We start from the raw sequence: 16066 nt of genomic DNA, 5'->3' as shown, positions 1-16066 counted from the left end.
TAATTTGCCAAATACAAATTGACTGGACATTGTGAATGTATTTGTTACTTCATAATTGTTCTTATTGTATACAGTTTCATTTTTTTAAGGTTAATACTTTTTCTTTCTGTTTGGACAATACCTGATAATTATTTTTATTGTATATAATTTTACTATGTTAGAGTTAGAACCTTTTCTTTTTAATTAGACAAAAAGGGGGTGCTGTGGGATGTTCTGTATGGCAAATGTGTTGCTGATTAGACAATAAATAAAACACTGATTGGCCATTGGCTAGGCAGGAAGTGTAGGCGGGACAAGGAGGAGAATAAAGCTGGGAAGTGGAAGGCTGAGTCAGAGAGACACTGCCAGCCGCCATGATGAGAAACAGCATGTGAAGATGCCGGTAAGCCACGAGCCATGTGGCAAGGTATAAATTTATAGAAATGGATTAATTTAAGATGTAAGAACAGTTAGCAAGAAGCCTGCCATGGCCATACAGTTTGTATCCAATATAAGTCTCTGTGTTTACTTGGTCGGGTCTGAGTGGCTGTGGGACTGACAGGTGAGAGAGATTTGCCCTGACTGTGGGCCAGGCAGGAAAACTCCAGCTACAAGGGGGAAATGTTACGGGGATTTTGTCTATGTTGTCATCTAATATCCAATGGAATAGAGCATTTGGTTTGAGAGGTAGTGTTCACATACAGCTAGCTGGACTGGATCATGAATTTCCCTGGTGGACTCAGGACAAGAGAAAGAAAGGCCTCGGATGAGGATGAGGTGGGGACAAGAGATTGTGTGGCCTTTTTGAGCCAGGAAGTGGACATTGACGGTGTGTGTCATGGTTGCTTGTAATTATCTCAGGTTTTATTTAGAATAAATGGTAAAAGAAATAACTATAAATATGACTTCTCCAGTCAGTGTCCACCATAGACATATCATGGATCTTCTTCCTGCATCACTATTGTGAAATTTTCTTATTTAAGATAATATTTAGCCCTGTGCTCAAAAGTTCTTCTCTCAGTGATGTATAAATAAGTATGCATAAATTAGAAAATGTCTGCAAGATGAATTAAATATTTTATTAGACTTTATATTTTCTGGACATATGTAAACAATTTACATAAATTATACAAGGATTAAAAATTCAACATTATACCTGTCTGTGGTGGCACATGCCTTTAGTCCTAGAACTTGGGAGGTAGAGGCAGGAGGCTCTCTGAGTTTGAGGCCAGCTTGGTCTACAGAGCGCGTTCCAGGACAGCCAGGGCTACAGCAAAGATTATTAAAAAGAAAGAGGAAATCAAGAAATGCTTTTCATTAAGAAAAAGCATAGCACCCTCCAAAACAAGCAGAAAAAAACATGCAGAAAACTAAAGAAACTTCACCCTGATTGATCTTTTTTGATGAATGCAAACAAATCATTGTAAACTTTTTCAGCAACATCTTTACCAATTATAAAATCCAAATGATTATAGTCACCAATCTTCTTGTGATAAACTAGATTGTAGGTTTTGGCTACCAAGTTTTTAACATCTATTGGATTTGCCAGAATATCTTGTCCACCATTCCATATGACAGTTTGAACCTTCATGTTCTCCACGTTGTATATTGGAGGAGTAGACTAAAAGAAAACAAAGAATAGCTTATTTATATTAATAACATACCAAAGTAGGAATGTAAATTTTACATTCCAGCTTCTAAATTGATTCAGTGATTATATACATCAGACCACAGAAAGCATTTATGAACTCTCAACATGTGTCAAGGCAGGAATGGACTACTGGTAAAGCATTATCATATATCATACACAATTTTATGAAACTAGAAATCCTGTAAACTTTACATTCTTTATGGTAGAGATGATGATGTCAATAACCATTTGATAGATCATAAGGTTGTTGTGAAGTTCTGATGATAAGCTATAGAAATACATTTTTCTATAGTTAAAGATAAGCTATCTTCTATTTCTATAGATAAACCACTTCTATTACTATAGATAAGCTATAGAAATACATATTTCTATGTAAAGTATTATAAAGAAGTATTTTCATTCTTTTGACACTGTTCTATGACCTCTGTCTACTAATATCCTGGGAAGTATAAAAATATTCAACAGTATTTTTAAAATAATAATTTCTTTAGATCTTTCATACACTTTCCAAAGTGGGGGAATCATTATAATTTGTAAAAGAAGACTCACCTGATTGTAGTGATGCATATTTAGAGACTCGCTGTCCCAGTTATAAGCTTGGAATAAGCCTGTTCTGATTCCCTTAAAGATAAAATAGGCTGTTACTTACTAAACATTCCAAAAGCAAAATTATTAGGAATTAAGGATCTGTATTGACTCCTTTTTCATGTGACCCACTGGATCAGATATGATATAACCACATACATGTGCACTATAGTTCTATGATCACATCATGTGATCCTGGATGAATGGAAATAAAAAGTTATTTTAGCCGGGCGGTGGTGGCGCACGCCTTTAATCCCAGCACTCGGGAGGCAGAGCCAGGCGGATCTCTGTGAGTTCGAGGCCAGCCTGGACTACCAAGTGAGTTCCAGGAAAGGCGCAAAGCTACACAGAGAAACCCTGTCTCGAAAAACCAAAAAAAAAAAAAAAAAAAAAAAAAAAAGTTATTTTATAGTATAAATTTGTTATAACACTAAATTTCACTATATTTAAATTTAGTACTGTAAGTGAAATTCAAATTGTAAATAATTGTTAATAAGGAAATATTTTGGAAGTGGAGAATAATCTTAGTCAGTAGGATGTTTGCTTTGAAGGCATCAGGACCTAAATTTAGTTCCCACAATCCACTATTAAAAGGAAGAGTGTGGTGGTGTGTATATTTGAAATCCTAAAGCTCAGAAGACACAGACACACAATTTCCTGGGGCTTTTTAATGGAAAGCCTAACCTGCCTGGCCAGTTTTAGAACAGTGAGAGATATCTCAGATGACAGATGGATAGTGTCTTTAAACAACACCCAGGGATGTTCTCTGTTATCCACATTCAAGCACATTCATTTTCCAAGACACTGGCATGTAGCTAGAGTTTTCCTGCCTGGCCCACAGTCAGGACAAACTCTCTTACCTGCCAGTCCCACAGCCCCTCAGACCCGACCAAGTAAACACAAAGACTTATATTGCTTACAAACTGTATGGCCATGGCAGGCTTCTTGCTAACTGTTCTTACAGCTTAAATTAATCCATCTCCATTAATCTATACCTTGCCACGTGGCTCGTGGCTTACCGGCATCTTCACATGCTGTTTCTCATCGTGGTGGCTGGCAGTGTCTCTCCTCTCAGCCTTCCACTTCCCAGTTTTTTCTCCTCCTTGTCCCGCCTATAATTCCTGCCTGGCCACTGACCAATCAGTGATTTATTTATTGACCAATCAGCAACACATTTGACATACAGACCACCCCACAGCACTGGCACACACATGTCCACCATCACAAAAGAACATTCACACACACACACACCTTTTAAATTATCTAAATACACATCAATGAGGTTATATTGCCATACCAACTCCAGTATTGTCTGTGTGACATAAACAATTATGTCTATAATAGCGGACAGGAGATACGTGTCCCAGGGGACTAAGCTCCCTGGAGGTCCCTGGCAGAGTGCCCGTGTTATGCCTCCATCTCGAAGAAGATGTGCTTCATGGATGATGAGCTCCCTGGGCTATGGGTTCTGTATAACTGCCTTTCTGATAATGTTCTAATTAATCTATGAAGCACAGCCAAAATTAATGAATGCTTGGGTTGTGAACTATGGAGGAAAGGGGAAGCTGGACATGTGCTGTGGATATCACTCTATATAAATAAAGCACTGATTGGCCAGTGACCAGGCAGGAAGTATAGGCGGGACAAGGAGAGAGGAGAATTGAGAAAGGAGGAAGGAAAGGGAGACCGGCTGGAGCCACCGCCAAGACAAGGAAGATGTAAAGTACCGGTAAGCCACGAGCCACGTGGCAAAGTAAAGATTAATAGAAATGGGCTGAATATAAGAGTGAGAGCTAGACAATGATAGGCCTGAGCTAATGGCCAAGCAGTTTAAATAATGTAAGGGTCTGTGTGTTTGTTTTATAAGTGGGCTCTGGGACTGGCGGGACTTGGTGGTGGGAGCTGGAGAAAAATTCTCCAACTACAACATGGATCTTAATTAAATATAGCAGAATGAGCTATTTTTTAAGACCCCAAGCTGCTAGATAAAGAAAGTATAGTAGTTCAGGCACTTCTAGGGAATGAACACTCACCCACTAGGAATCCTTTAGGAATCCCAACTAAAGTGATTTATGGTAGAAAACATTATCTCATAGGAGGCAGATGGTGGGCCCCTCTGTTGAGGAAGTTCAGCATGGGAAATTTAAGGACTGCAACAGAACTCCTTCTCCTTACAGGCGTAAAAGTACAAGAGTCCATATTCCAGCAGGTAAAAAGGTTTTATATTAAAAGAGATATGTGATAAAAGAACTAAAGAAAGACTTAGGAAGGATCTGCAGCATCCAAATTGGCTAAGTGGGTTATGAGAACCAGAAAAGTAGAAGTGCATAATAAACTAGCGAGCGGCTGAGATAAAGATGAAGGACAAAGCTGCAACCGCAAAGAAGCCTTCACAAGTCCAGGGACTGTACTAAGTTTAAAAAACACAGACTGCTTTTTGGGTCATAACGTTCTTGTGGGTGGAGGGATATGTCTGACGCCAATTAATAATTGTGTGCTTGCTGTTTTTTTAAAGACGATGTGATTGAATTATTGCCAAGCTCTTGTTGCTCCTTGTATGACTTGATAGTTTTCTTTTCTGTATATAAACTACTGATTTGCAGAAGTAAAATTGCAGCAGATTCAAACCACTTCTGAGTGTGTTGTCTGTCTGTCATTCGCCGAATCCTTGCCTTCCTGACTACCCAAGCCCTGGTTCTCCTACAGTCATGATACCCCCTGTGGGCCAGTCCGTGGCATTATACATCAAGAAAATAAGGTAATATTTTGATGGCTACAGAAAAACTTTTTAAAAATAAAATTTAATTGACTTCAACACCTGTTACAAAGTATCAGAACTAAAATATAATTGAGCTAGTTTGCACTTGCTTAGAATTTATTTTGTATAAAATATTTCCAATGAGAGCCAGGCGGTGGTGGTGCACGTATATCAGTGAGTCCAGAGCAAACTCAGGAACACAGCTCAGACATGAATCTTAAAAAATAAATACCCATGAATAAAGAAAAATTCCAAATAAAGAGATATACATCTTGACCATAGGTACTAACTTACATCATGGCAATTACCTTTGTAAGATTAGGCCATTTTCATCTTTATCCCACTTTGCTGTCCTGGAAATCTTTTTTACATGCATGAAGGAAATGTTTAACAATTTATGCCTATACCTCAAAGGCACCTAAAATTCCTACCTTTCATTAATACCTGACACTTGTAAATTAGTATTAATTTTAGATAAACTAGGTTTATACTAGTTTTCTGTGCTTTTAAATTTAAATATATTTTCCTCTTTAGAAAAGACAACGTTCAACCATCCTGTCTGTGATATCCTGCTCTAGCACCAATCATCTCTACCCGCTGTCATCAAGGTTTCTGGACTGGGATAGGTTCATAGCCTCAGCTTACCTAGAGGCCAGGTGACCCAGATCACCAAGAAGATTCACATGTTGTAAGATAAAAGTTACTGCTTAGAAGATATAGGGATGGAAAAATTACTTTTCACAATGATTTTTTCCCCACAGAGTAGTTTCTCCTCTTGGCATCAGAAACAATCGTTGTTACTATTTACTCTATCATCATCATCATCATCATCATCATCATCATCATCATCATTATTATTATAACATAGAGAATTGACATATCTCACCAAGGAGGGAAGATTTCAAACAAAACAGAAAAGGAATTCAAGCACAGAACCTGAGAAAAATGAAGTATACTTCTAACTGAAGTTCCTGCCGGAATTTGTCCGGCATACACATCAATATGACTCTGGGAAGCAGCAAAACATGATTAGTATCTTTTTAAGAATATAAACGTTTAAAATAGTATTGCAGAATGGTGTGACTTTTATGATTCCAATCTTTCCTGAGTCAATTAAAAGGAAAGACTGGATTTTGACCACAGCAAGTAAGCTAGGTATTTTTGTTTGTTTTGTGAAAGTATGTGGTGGAGATACTGTTTTTCTGGAAAGAAGTTTTAATCTTAAAATGATGATTGAAAAGAAATCAGAGAAACAATATTAGTTATTTAATTTGTGATATCCAGATATTAAAACTATGCCACATTTTTTTTTTTTTTTTGGTTTTTCGAGACAGGGTTTCTCTGTGTAGCTTTGCGCCTTTCCTGGAACTCACTTGGTAGCCCAGGCTGGCCTCGAACTCACAGAGATCCGCCTGGCTCTGCCTCCCGAGTGCTGGGATTAAAGGCGTGCGCCACCACCGCCCGGCTAAAACTATGCCACATTTTGTTACATGAACTATTCATATTATGTGAGTTAAGTTATTCTATACTATGCGAGTAAGTAGTTCTCATTTTTAATGTTTATCTAGTAAGAAGATCATAGCATCAACAATCACTATAAAAAAATTGACCTGAAGACAAAAATCACACATACCTCATTTAAATTCTGGAGGTTATATCCAAATAGCACTGCAAGTAAATTATTACAAACACTTCCCATTGTTTCCTGATAGCACAAGAACTGAAGGACATGATTATCATCTGGCCTGGTCATTATATCCTTTTCTCCAAACACTTTCTGAAAGTGACATATTTAAATATATAGGACTATAATTAATACTATAACCATAGTAAAAGATAAAATAGTTTCCCTCTGAATCCATAAGAGGGTGTTTGCACTTGCCATGTGTCTGCATCATTGAGCTGCGTTTTTCAGCCTTTGTAACAAGAAATACACACACATACACAGGAACACAAATACAGATGCAAATATACACACATTGAAAACAAATGTAGATACTAAGACCCTAAAAACTAAAAATAGAAGAAAACTGTATTAAAGGAAGCCTGATATTCTAAACATGAAAGATGAAATCTTAAAAAAAGTGGGCAAAACTTATGAATTTATCAACAATGTAAGATGCAGCCTCGATGTATGAAATGAAGTTTTGTCATAGACTAACAACAGACAACGAGGTGTCAAGGTAAACAAACCCAGAGAAGTTAATGAAGTATTAACTGAAAGAAAAGATACTCTGTTCTTGCAAGTTTGAAGGCTCAAGACACCAGGCTAGAGAGATGGTTCAGCCACTATAGGCTGGGCTTAACGATAAAACATGAAAATACCAATAATTTCTTTGCTTGACTTTGTTGAAATGTGTGCTTTGTTCAGTTAATAAAAAGTAGAATGCTGACTTTAACACGGTATAAATAACAAAACCAAGAAAACAACTTTGGGAAAAAAGGTGGGTGCTGGAGAGATACCTGAAGAGGGCTTTCTGCTGTTCCAGAGGACATGAGTTTCATTCCCAGCACCCACATCAGGCATCTCTCAACTGCTTTTAACTCCAGGTCCAGGGGATCTGATGGTCCTATGACTTCCACAGGTGCTCGCATGCACACACAACACACACATGGACACACACACACACAGAAACACATACACACACATATGTACACACACACACACACAGAAACACAAACATACAGCATGTGCTTATGCAGAAACATTCAGATAAAATAAACAAAAACAAATATTAAAAAAAGAAAAAGGATTTGAAGTCTAAAGGAGTCACCTTTTTGACCTTTAGAGTTGACATGAAGGTTTTCACAGGGATAAATGGGTCACTAGTCTGCTCTGAAACTGAAATAGGACAAGAGAGCTCCAAATAAGATTAAGAAAGTGGTTTTCCCTGTTTTTAATATCCCTGAGTTGAGGCTGTTAACCCTTGTCATATATGAGAAAAGAACAGCTGGCAATTTTATCTGTTTTTGGCGATTGTATATGTGTAAATGCATGAAATAAAAAAACAGGAAGCTATTAATTATGAAGAGTAGGTTGCAACTTAACCTTTTATTTTACCATAATAATTTTCTCTAGTAGTTGGGTATGCCCCCTTCTATGGATGGAGAATGATATTTATGAATTCCTGCTTGTCTGTTCTCCAATCCCTTGTGTGTGTGTGTGTGTGTGTGTGTGTGTGTGTGTGTGTGTGTGTGTGTACATACACAATAACCAAATTATAGTTTAAGACTGCCTGGAAAACTTTCAGTAAATATCATTCCATTTTTGTAGTAGTTCTTCATTAAGGATTTCTTTGCTCTCAGAGAGTATTCCTAACAGCAGAAGACAATTTTGCTTGTTACAAGTCAAGGGCAATGAGTGGATCCATTTGCTCCCATCTAATTATTAGAAACTCCAGATACTACTTAGCATCATACAATGAATATCCTAAAAAGACATCTTCAAGAGAAAACACGTGGCCCAAGAAATATGAGGGTCTGTGCTATTCAACCCACACCTTTCCTCAATGGACTGTGAGTTTAGGGAAATGCATTTCTTTGGTGTACTATGTGCATTGTAGCTACCAGCCAGCAAAGTACCCAAGTAGTTAGAACACTATTTTAAACTGGTGGCATGAAAATTAAGTAGAAATGATTTCCCAGGGATTATGAGGTTTGGAAGCATGCATTTTTTCTTGTATTCACACTGTGTAAATTAGCATGCCTCAGATCAGCTCAGTAAAATACTACTTGAGGCTCTGTGGATGCTCACTGGGTCCTCAGAATTTAACTGCTCAGAGTACCCAAATGAGTAAGACTTTTCCTAAACAGTACATCTAAATCAATTTTACTTTAAGAAATCAGTTAAGGACATCAAGAAAATGTATTAGGCTTAGTTTTGGAAAGTGTGGATAATCCCAAGCAACTCTAATACATTTACATTGTTCACATGTCTCGTATCTTTGAAATGATGATGATTAAAAAGCAGGTAACAAAGGCATGTATTATTCTTTCTGTTATTTTGAAGATTAGCCAGGGACAGTTGCTCATGCCTATAATCACACCATCTGAGAAGTGGAATCAGAGGTGTGCATGGTGGAACCTAGCCAGGGATACACAGCAATATCCTGTGTCAAACAACAACAAACGTGGCTGTCTGTTACCAAATTAAACCATTATAATAACTGGATTTTAATTTTTGGGGGTAGCCTAAATATTTCTAAATACTGACAAAAATATGCTTTCTAAAAATGAAATTATTTCTAGAGAATGCTTATGTGGTTTGCAATTAAAATTACAGTATAGGCAGATTTTGGTCTCTCTCAACATACCAAGAAGGTGCCTTGGGAATGGCCAACATAGTAAATTTATGTCTGTCCCGTCTTTTTCACAATGAAATCAATGGTGGCTGGAATGTCGAATTTTATTTGTTCATCAAAACTGTATAAAACAGAAATGAAGGAGTTTAGATAGTTATAATAATTGAACATTATCCTGACTTGAAAAAAATTCTAAGGGGATGCATGGGTACTGAGAAAACTGATCAATATGTCCTGCATAGTTTCCATCATGTTACTCCTCAAATCCCCTATTTCCTACAATGCTCAGAATGCCTTGACATGATCTTTTGTTTGTGCACTTTGAACAGAGCCAAGGATGAGAGACAATTAAGTGACTGACTATATCTCTAAATGCTTTTGTTCTAGATCTGAATTTACAAGATGACATACCATATAGTATTCCTATGACTTATGTCTGACCAGTTTTTATTCATGTCTGGGTAAGACATGTTAAAATGATCAATAAAGTTGGTAGATTATCAAAAATGAAAACAGGAATATCTTTCCTCTTACCTATAATTCCAGAATGCTATAGAATTTGGGTCTAGGTACACATGTTTCCTGGCATAGTTATTGCCTCTGATGTTCCCTAGCCACACATCAAAGTGCACATCTGCCAGAAGGAAGCCCAGGCTGCTGCTGGGAGGGTTGACAAGCCAAGAAGAAGCAGATAGAGTCAACCCATGCTGCAAATACACGACTGGCTTTGTGGCTGAAAAGAAAACATATTTGCTATTTATTATTGATTTTTAAGAATGCAAAATAATGGAGCTCATTATATTCTATACATGTATATTGCAGTTTTCTCTTATTTGCATCCTCCCTTATTCTCTTTGTCGTCTATTTCTCTCCTGGGAGATATTTGATAATATTCTCAGTCATCATAGTACTGTTGGATTTGTTGTTGTTGTTATTGTTTCTGCTAGTGTTTTTGTTTGTTTTTGTCTTGTGACATTGTCTCAGTGGAACTTGTTATGTAGATCAGGGTGGCCTTGAACTCACACAGATCCACCTGCTTCTGCCTCCCCAGTGCTGGGATTAAAGGCAACAAGGCTTGTCTTTTTGTTTGTTGGTTTGTTTGTTTGCCATAGTGCAGATATAATCCAAGTAGAAGTGTTAACAGCTGGTTATCCTCTTGTTATAGCCATAAATATCATGCATTTCCTTCAGAGTAAAATAATCACTGTGCTCATTGGATTGGATCCCATTCTTCTTCCTGCTCGTTATTGAATAAATATGAATTTCCTTACTAAGTATTTTTAATTCATAAAAATTCTGAGCTATATTGTTTTCTAGTAAAGAGTTCAAACTCATGTAGAGCAAAAGATAATATGAAGAATATTTAATAAATAACTCCAACAACAATAAGTACTTGAACATGAGTATCATTTGTGGAACATCTAAACATACAGTCAGAATGAACCAGGTGCAGCTATCATGATCAAGAACTGTGAATTCTCACAGCAGTAACTCAAGCATTACAGAGTCTGTGTGCTTGGAGGTTCTTGGCCTTTAAGGCAGGGATTCTGAGCTTTTATCTTGTTGAAAATCTAAATTCATGAGACAGATGGTCCTGGTTTGTCTAATAGTATCAACTAACACAGCGGGTATCACACACACACACACACACACACACACACACACACACACACACACACACACTCCTGGTTTTGCATGTGGAATCCAGGGAGGTTTGGGATTTCTTATTAGAGGTAACTGATGGAGGGGTTTTCACAGAATGCATTTAAATCTCAGTACTTTTGGTCACTCGCTGTTACATGAATTCTTGGAATTCCTGGGTTCATTCTCCCGCATGGAATCTAGTAAAGTAGAAGAATATAACCATCATCAGTCACAACCTCATATACTTCACTTTTATAGCCCCAGTGGGAAATAATCTCACTCTAAATATGGAAGAGACAACACATTGACTTTCATTAGTTTTGTCATCTGGACACTTTGATGAATTTTCAGTAAATTTTCTGTGTAGAATATAGTAACAATTTCTATGTAAAGAGAAATTTCAGATTATCATAAATGCAACAATTTGGAAAGGGTGAGTGAAATTAATAGTGATGAGTCTTTGAAAGTGTGTTGATTAATGAGGATAACTTACAGTATTCATATTGGCTTCAGGATTCTGCAGTTTGGGTTTCAACAAACAAAATATGTTTCTAATTACATGAACAAAGCACATTGTTTTCAGTAGCCACCACATTTAAACCTGCAGGGAAATAGTTATTAGCTTGATACACTACGTGTTCCCAAGTAAACTCAGGTTATTGGATGTACATTATGTCCATCTGTCACCTTCCGTACTTGAAAGTTGGTCATATCATCTTATAAGACTCAGAAATCCCTCTATACTTATCAAAGGACACTTAAATGATATTTGAAGTCATTGCCCAAACTGTCCAGAAAACCACCTTTCTGTCCCTTAACTTTTCATGCAACTTAATTAATTGTATCTCACTTTCTGCAAAATGTTATAGAAAGGTGTTTGAAACTTGTTTTAGCTTAATCAAGATCATTATTTGGCTTCTTTAATAAAGCTGTTGGATAAATTAACCCAAAACCGTTTACAACTTGACCACAACAGAATAAAGCTAAGAAGAGTGGAAGAAAGACTATGACATAGGGTTTGAGAGAGCAAACTGGGATGAATTGTCACATGGAACTAAAGTTTGTGGCTCAGACTGCCAATCTGGACCTTTTTTTTTTTTTTGATAAATATTAACACAAGCGATATTCCACTAAATACTTTCAGAACTTTTTGTAGACATACCTTTAAAAAAGTACAATTACTGGTAATGAAATATTTTCAACACAAATTATTAACTCTCTCATTGATACAAAGACCAGTCACAGTAGACCCTGCTCTGTGTTCTGTTCTAGTGTTTTATTTCTACATAAATGATTAATATCAAAGCACAATGGAGAAAGGAAGAAAGATACACTCTAGTAAAATAATTTTCTGTACAATAAATCATGGTGATAAATTTCAATGGAAATTGTGCTGTACCTAAAATAGAATGAACTTCACTTATGAATATGTTAATTACGAACTGAAATTTTAAAAAGTTTGAAATGCCACACTTCATTATCACTGTCACCAATGTAAAGTCTCTAGGCTTTCTGGAGTGTAATTGAAGTTTTAATTCTCCTTGTCCTCTCCTCTCTATAAAAATATCTGTATGAATGTGTTTTTGGATGACCTTCCCTACGATGCACAGTGGGTATGACTGCAGTGAACCCTGACATTTGCTAAGAAACCAAACATTTGAACAGCTCTCAAGATGGACATGTTCCCAAAATTTCTTTATTGCTTTTCTATCTCTGTGATCTGTCACATGGTAGAACGCTTCTTTCTCACTTCCCAGTACCCTGACTGTTCATTAAGGTAAATATCATCAAAGAGTTCTTCAGCGATTATGAAGGGGATAATTAATCAGCATATGTTTTTGTTAAAGCTGTAAAAATGACCCTCCCTCTGTTGTACTTTGAGGTGCTAGGTATGACAGATTTTTTCAGACACTTTTACTGTTTGTTGTTATTGGAGTTGCACACTAACAAATCTTGCAAGAGTGAACAAAGTCAGGTTTTGAAAGCAGTTTTTCTGTAACTTACCTAAGGAAAAAAAGCTGTCTAACCTGGGAGATATTCAAAACACATACATGGCAAAGCATGAGGAGCCAAGGTATGTGCGAACACACATGATTATTATCCTAATGTGCTTTCTTTATTGTGATAAACATGATAGCAAAGAGCAGCTTGAAAGGAAATTGTTCATTTGGCTTACGTGTCCTGATCATAGTCCATCATTAACAAAATCCACGGCAGGAAATCAAGGCAGAATTCGGGAGCAGAAACTGAAGCAGAGACTTTAGAGGGATTCTGATTATTTGTTTGCCTCATGGCTTGCTCAGTTTCTTTTCTTATACCATGCAGGACCATCTGCCCAGAGGTGGCATCTCCCACAGTGGGCTGGATCCCCCAACTTCCATCCTTATTCAAGAAAATGCTCCAAAGACTTGCCTGCAGGCCAGTCTAATGGAAACATTTTCTCAACTGAGGTTCCTCTTTCTAGATGACCAGAGCTTGGTCCTGTCTCTGGATTCTAGGTAAAGGTAGAGGGAGAGAACTGACTGCACAAAATTGTCCTCTGATACACACACACACACACACATACACACACACACACACACACACACACACACACACACACACACACACGCACAATGTGCACAAGCTTATGCATATTCATCACGCACTAAGGCACAATCACAGTAAAATAAAATAATAATAATAATGTTAAATAATAATATTAAAAAATAAAGTCTGCTTTGTCCCCAGCATCAGGTTCTAAAATCTCCAGAATAGGAAGTAAAAAACAAACAAACAAAAAGATTGTCTTTACAATGAACATAGTTTTTCACATTTTGTTATAGCAACACACAAAAGGCATTATCTAAGCATGTAAAATGTAAAATCCATTCAGGTAGAATATGGCTGCAAACAGCCATACGTAGAATACTAGGATCTCTGGGGGAATATACTAGGGGTGGCTGGAAAGGCATCATCCTAAAAGGAGGATGATGGGAAGCACTGGTTTCACTAACAAAGTAAAATAGGAAATTTTGCAAAGAGGAACAGAATGAAAGATTCCTGAATCCATTCTGTAGAAATTGGCCCTTAAAGGAGAATGTTCTTAATGCAATAAAGGAGACTGAAACTACAGAATGATGGAACCACAGTTTAAGAGAGGGAGAGAGGTTTAGGATATCTGCACTGGATTTTCAGTAGCTTGCTTATCTATCTATCTATCTATCTATCTATCTATCTATCTATCTATCTGTCTGTCTACCTATTTTAAGACATAGTTTCACTAGATAATTTTGGCTGGTCTGAACTTGCTTTGTATTTCAGGCTGCCTTCAAACTCACAGAAATTCTCCTGCCTCTGCCTTCTGAGTGCTAAGATTAAAGATGTGTACCACTACTCCCTGACATTTTATTTTTAAGCAACAATTATATATTTGTTGTGTGTATAACAATATCTGATTTCAAGTCAGGCTTGACATAGTAACAAAAACAGCATGGATTTTGTATAAACACAAATGACAGGATAGAATAGAAGCAAATAATACAATATAATAGAACAAAAGTATAGAATAAAATACAGTGGGATAAGATAGAACAATTCAAAACTAAACAGCGTTAACCATTTTATTTTTGCAGGAAGGACACACACTTACCTTGTAGAATAGACATCCTCTGAATAAATGGTGCTGGGGAAACTGGAGAGCGACACATAGAAGACTGAAGATTGAGCCTCATCTTATAAAACTCAAAGTGCGTCATTGGTGACAGAAAGTTTTGACACAGAAATCAAAACAAACACAGCGAAAGGAAAAACCACCAATAAATAAATCCGTGATAGAACAAGATGGAAGGGAAATAAACTTTTTCTTCATGTCTACCTTTTTGCCCATTTAACTCATATCCGAGAATAACACTTTTATCTTTTATCTGTATTGTTTAGAATTGTAAGCATTTTAGATGAAATAATTTTTATAACACTGTCTTTCACTATTTTAATATTGTAAACATGGCTTTTTAGGTTTTTTTCCTGTAAAACTCAGGGGAAGGATGATATTTTTCATCCAGAACTTCCCATGATTTGAGTATGTGAATATGTGCAGGAAGAATATATGCTAACTTAATTCCTAATGTGAAGTATTAGTTGATGACTAGTGAAGGAGTTAATACATTCATGAATTTATGGGTGAATGAACTGAATTATCCTTATCGTGAGCTGTACAATCTTTTTTTTTTTTTTTTTTTTTTTTTTTTTTGGTTTTTCGAGACAGGGTTTCTCTGTGTAGCTTTGCGCCTTTCCTGGAACTCACTTGGTAGCCCAGGCTGGCCTCGAACTCACAGAGATCCGCCTGGCTCTGCCTCTCGAGTGCTGGGATTATGCTTATGTGGGCCAGAAGAGGGTGTCAGACCCCCTGGAGATGGAGTTACAGGAAGTTGTCAGCCACCTAGTATGGGTGCTGAGAACTAAATCTGGGTTCAACACAAAAGGAATCATCCTCTGTACCACTGAGGCATCTCTCCAGCCCCACGGACATCCCTATATGTGGTATTGCTCTTTGTACATGACCACGTGTGCTAAACACTGAGATATATCCATAGTCCTGTGCTAAACTTTTATGGCTGATAGCATAGTGGGTATGTTTACAGACTTAAGAGCAATGCTGGTATGCCAATGTTTCCCCGGCTGAGCTGTACAATCTTATACATCCTGTTTACCGTTTATCAGATGCCAATGCTGCTTCAAGCCTCTGCTTAGAGTCCACACAAGGGAGAAAATCTTTAGTAGACAAAGCCCCTGGACCTAGAAATACCCAGACATCAGTACCATGAGATCAACAAAGGTTATGGTTAGTAAATCACTGTCTGTATATTCTTTTTTTTTTTTTTTTTTTGGTTTCTGTATTTCTTTTTTTTTTAATTTATTTTAATTTATTTTGCAATACAATTCAGTTCTACATATCAGCCACAGATTCCCTTGTTCTCCCCCCTCCCGTCCCCCTCACCTTCCTCCCAACCCTCCCCCCCCATTCCCATCTCCTCCAGGGCAAAGCCTTCCCCACAGACTGAGGTCAACCTGGTAGACTCAGTCCAGGTAGGTCTAGTCCCCTCCTCCCAGGCCGAGCCAAACAATCCTGCATAGGCCCCAGGTTTCAAACAGCCAACTCATGCAATG

At 37.3% G+C, this 16066-nt stretch overlaps 1 protein-coding gene across 1 annotated transcript; it reads right to left on the bottom strand.

The window, feature by feature from the left end:
* Positions 1–1360: 1360 nt before the first annotated feature.
* On the bottom strand, positions 1361–14655 carry LOC128095337 (tear acid lipase-like protein). The gene is made up of 5 exons (XM_052714196.1): positions 14550–14655; positions 7748–7815; positions 5910–5981; positions 2180–2251; positions 1361–1600 (listed from the first exon to the last, which is right to left on the bottom strand). The coding sequence occupies exons 1-5, from the start codon at positions 14653–14655 to the stop codon at positions 1361–1363; spliced, it is 558 nt and encodes a 185-aa protein (XP_052570156.1).
* Between the last annotated feature and the right edge of the window lie 1411 nt (positions 14656–16066).

Source organism: Peromyscus californicus, unplaced genomic scaffold, assembly GCF_007827085.1.
Source record: "Peromyscus californicus insignis strain IS unplaced genomic scaffold, ASM782708v3 Scaffold_4__1_contigs__length_199733344, whole genome shotgun sequence".
In the NCBI taxonomy this organism is placed as follows: domain Eukaryota; kingdom Metazoa; phylum Chordata; class Mammalia; order Rodentia; family Cricetidae; genus Peromyscus; species Peromyscus californicus.
This window is presented reverse-complemented; position numbering and strand designations above follow the sequence as displayed.